The sequence below is a fragment of the Chenopodium quinoa genome, unplaced genomic scaffold (genome assembly GCF_001683475.1).
Source record: "Chenopodium quinoa cultivar QQ74 unplaced genomic scaffold, ASM168347v1, whole genome shotgun sequence".
Classification (NCBI taxonomy): Eukaryota; Viridiplantae; Streptophyta; class Magnoliopsida; order Caryophyllales; family Amaranthaceae; genus Chenopodium; species Chenopodium quinoa.
Window position 1 is genome coordinate 3,599,412 of NW_018742959.1, and position 4,219 is coordinate 3,603,630.

The 4,219-nt window shown below is 39.9% G+C and overlaps 1 protein-coding gene across 1 annotated transcript; it reads right to left on the bottom strand.

Moving 5' to 3' along the window:
- Positions 1 to 2,555: 2,555 nt before the first annotated feature.
- LOC110728718 lies at positions 2,556 to 4,012 on the bottom strand. Its single transcript, XM_021908361.1, has 3 exons — positions 3,474 to 4,012; positions 3,271 to 3,356; positions 2,556 to 2,716 (listed from the first exon to the last, which is right to left on the bottom strand). The coding sequence occupies exons 1-3, from the start codon at positions 4,010 to 4,012 to the stop codon at positions 2,556 to 2,558; spliced, it is 786 nt and encodes a 261-aa protein (XP_021764053.1).
- Positions 4,013 to 4,219: the final 207 nt, after the last annotated feature.

The following is a 4,219-nucleotide window of genomic DNA, read 5'->3' on the forward strand; positions in this document are numbered from 1 at the left end:
GTGAATACAGATGGGGTTATAGTGTGGCTAACCTTCAATGTCCTATGCAATTAATACGTTGTATTTTAGTTTTATGTATTGATTATTTGAGATGAACTGAGGTTAAGTATAATTTTAGGGTTATATTAGTAATATACTTTCCTGTCGATAATTCTTTATACACCTTTTTTTTTATTATAACTTACATATTCAGAGTATTAACTTGAATTTGTTTCAAATTTGATACAAGTCCACAATTTAATATGCTATTTTATAAAAGATATGTACATAACAATAGCTTCTAACTGCTAATGCAGATTTAAAACCAATCACTATTTTAGACTATTTATTGGGAAGGGAGACAATTTATACGGTGCTTGCAAAGTGACAAACAAGAGATCTTAACTTATACAGGTATTACAGCTATAAGGTTCGAGAAATTGTGCAATATAATTTACTCTTAGAACAAAATTAGAGATTAGTTGGCTATGTGTCTTTGATATCCACTTTTTCGGATACCGTAATGTAGGTTACTGTTTGAGACATTGCCTTAAGTTGCCTCTATGTCTTCGATATCCATTCTTTCGGATAGATAGAAAGCAAAGAAAAATAGCATAAAATATTAAAATGTTGTTAAGCTAAAAGTTTCTTCTAAACCATGAAAGACAAGCAATCACATTAGAAATCCGAAGATAACTCACATGCATTGTGATCTAACCATGTGTCACTCAACCCTGAGCCCCAAATTGGGTTTGGTTAGGCTAATAACTTTTTGGCCCGTGTTCATGACCCTTCACCCAGATCCACGGCCCATGCCACATGGCGCCGCCACCGTGGCAGCCACTTGGCGGCTGCCAATGTGGCTGCTGCCTCTTAGCGGCTGCCAACGTGGATGCTGCCTCTTGGCGGCTGCCAACATGACTGCGGACACTTGACGGCTGCCAACGTGGCTGCTGCCACTTGGCGGCTGTCCCTTGGAGGCTGCCAACGTGGCTGCTGCCACTTGGAGGCTACCAACGTGGCTGCTGCTACTTGGAGGATGCCAATGTGGCTGCCACATGGCACTTCCACGTGCGCTGCCTTGTGTAACGCTCCTATTTGGTGCGCTTCCTTAGCCTTTCGCGTGGCTAGGGTTTTAATTATTACTTGAAGCACTTTCCCTTTTCGCCAATTACTAAATTTTGGCTTGAATTTCGACGCTCCAAGCTCAAATTTCTCTGGCGTCTAAATATTTATTACTCGGGTGACAAATTAATTCCTTCCGAATTAATTTGTTGCATCAGTTCGTTAGTTGCTTGGGTGTGACCTGAAGGGTTCAGTCAGTATTAAGCTATAATATTTATTACTCATTAATATTAACAATCGGAAGCGGCCTCCACCCAGGCATTCCGATCACTTGACCTCACTGAATAATTAGCTTTCGAATCATTACGAACCCTCTATCGAAATAATACACTTGTTGGAATGACACAATTTCTTTCAACCACTTAGAGGGGATTACCTCACGCTCATATAGTTTTATGGGCCGATCTCGTTGAGTTTCCGTCGTAATTTTGATGGTAGGCCATTGTGGAAGCTGCAAGTCCGGGCCATACACTTGGCTCGAACTAGAACTCTTCTCAATTAGTGTTCTTGCTCTCTTTGAAGCCATTTGATGATATGGGTTTGTAAAAATTTGTTTGAAATTGGGTAAAATTGGTGTAGGAATGTAGAGGATGAAGAGAGGAGAAGAAATATGTAAAAAAAATTTTGAATTTAGGTAAGAATTGGAGAGGAGATCTTAGAGAGAAGGTAGAGGTTTTAAGGTTTTAGAGAGAGAAAGAATGGTGGAAAGAAGAATAAGTAGGAAAGAAAGAAGGAGGAAAAAGAAAGAAGAAAGGGATGTGGGCGTCCGATTGCCGCACCTGGTCGCCCGGTCAGGTGATCTGATATTTCAATTTTCGCTTTTCTCGAGCTCGGTCGGGCGCCAACTCACCCAATCCAGCGGAAAAATAGTCCGTACTCGTAAACTCTCACACCCGGTCGGGAACCATCATGCCTGGTCGGGCGAAAATTGTTGAATTTTCTCCTTAGCTCTCGCGCACGGTCGGGCGAATTTCTTCTTTTTAGAAATCTCTTCTCGCTCCTGGTCAGGCGCGCTACAACACTTGAGTCCGATTTTTTTCCTTCTTTTCTTGTCTCCTAATTTGACTAACTTTTTTTTTCCATCAAACCTGTACAAAACCTCATAAAATTCATTAAATTCCTTCCTCTCTCCTCACACTAAGAAAAAGCAAGAAAGAATACTAAACTAAAAAGCAAGAAAATACGGGTTGCCTCCGCAAACCGCTAGGTTATCTAGGTCCTGTACAACCCTCTTACCACACGTCGAGAAGTTGAGATCCTTCACCTACTGTCTGGTCGGGCGGTTCCTCACCCGGTCGGGTGATTTTTAGACCACGAATTTGCTTCCTGATACGCCCGGTAGGGCGCCAACTCACTCGATCAAGCGGTGTAACCTTGGCTTAAACTAGTGGTTCTTTGCTACTGCTTTCTAGGGAACCCTTTTTTGCTTTTGATTTCCTTTGTTCTTTACTTTATTGGGCAATTGCAACTCGATTCATTGGAACTCTCACTATAAGCTCAGATTTCGCAATTTGCTCACTTTTCTCCTCCTTCTCATCTTCAAAACCAAGCCCTTCAATGTAAAGGGCTCTTCCTACTGCACCAACTTCCTCTTTCCATCTGTTTATTTCTCCTGCAGAAGATTAAACACAAGATACCACCTCCAAGGGATCTTTAACAAGGGCTTGGGGCTTATTAGAACAATTATCAACCACACCAATACTAAAACATTTCTCCTCTATCATAGGGCTTTTAGGGGCATTATTCAAATTAAAAATAATTTTATCTTCCCCCACAGATAGCGTCAGTTTACCACTTTTCACATCTACAATTTCTCCTGCAGTATTAAGGAATGGTGTACCCAAAATAATTGAGGTTTGCAAATCCTCAGCCATATTAAGAATAACAATACTAAAACATTTCTCCTCTATCATGGGGCTTTTAGGGGCATTATTCAAATTAAAAATAATTTTATCTTCCCCAACTAATAGCGTCAGTTTACCACTTTTCACATCTATAATTGCTCTTGCGGTGTTAAGGAATGGTCTACCCCCATATCAAGAACAACAAAATCAATAGGTTTATAAAATTTACCTACTCTAAAAGAAACATCCTCTAAAACACCTAGGGGGTATTTAAAAAAACGGTCTACCATTTGCAGAGTGATATTGGTAGCTTTTAATTTACCCATATTTAGCTTAGAACACACAGACAATGGCATGACACTAAATCTAGCACCCAAATCATATAATGCATTATCAATCATCATATTGCTAATATGACAAGGGATAGAAAAACTACCCGGATCTTTTAGTTTAGGTGGAGATTTATTTTGTAGTACGACACTACATTCTGCAGTAAAAGCAACTGTCTCTACCTTATTAATAAACCTTTTCTTAGTCAATATTTCCTTCATGAATTTATCATATACAGGAATTTGTGTAATCAATTCTGCGAAAGGAACCGTTACTTGCAAATTTTTCACCATCTCCGGGAACTTAGCAAACTGCTTATCCAAATTAGTTTTTAAATGTCGATTGGGGATGGAAGTTTGACAAATGCTTTTGAACTCCGCTATTCTCATCCTGAGTTGCAACATTCCTTGGTGCTGTACCCTGCAATGTATTATCAGAAATATTAATACTACCCTTGAGCCCTTTAGGTTATTAGCAACATTGTTTGGTATAACAGAACCAAGATTAGCATTTTTCATGGAAACATGTTCATCCTCTCTGGGCATAAGGGGCCCATCAAAGTGTGAACCACTCCTAAGGGTAATTGCAAAATCTTGATCTATAGGTCTTGTTGGCTGCGATAGTAGGGCTCTCTGTTGGCGGGCTTGTAGAGTAGAGGAAATATGCGCAATTTGATTATCTACGATTTTGTTATGGGCTATGATCGAATCAATTTGAGAATCTCTACTCTCCATGTGCTTTTGCATACTAGCTAGCATCACTCTAATTTCTGAAAAAACAAGGTCAGAAGATGAGGAGGGTTGTTGTGGTTAGGTTTTCTAGCCAGAGTTGGGATGGTAATATTTCTGTTGTGGCTGTTGTGGTGCTTGTTATTGTTGTGGGGGTAGCGGGTTTTAAACATTGGTGCTTCGATAATAAAGATATGGATGGTTCTGGAGCCC

Bases quoted from the DNA above. Each gene is read 5' to 3' on its own strand.
- LOC110728718 (XM_021908361.1), bottom strand. From the start codon at position 4,012: ATGGAGAGTAGAGATTCTCAAATTGATTCGATCATAGCCCATAACAAA. The intron at 3,357-3,473 runs GTTTATTAATAA...TTGTCATATTAG, and splicing joins GAAATATTGACTAAGAAAAG to CAATATGATGATTGATAATG. The intron at 2,717-3,270 runs GTAAATTAAAAG...AATCTTCTGCAG, and splicing joins GTGTTCTAAGCTAAATATGG to GAGAAATAAACAGATGGAAA.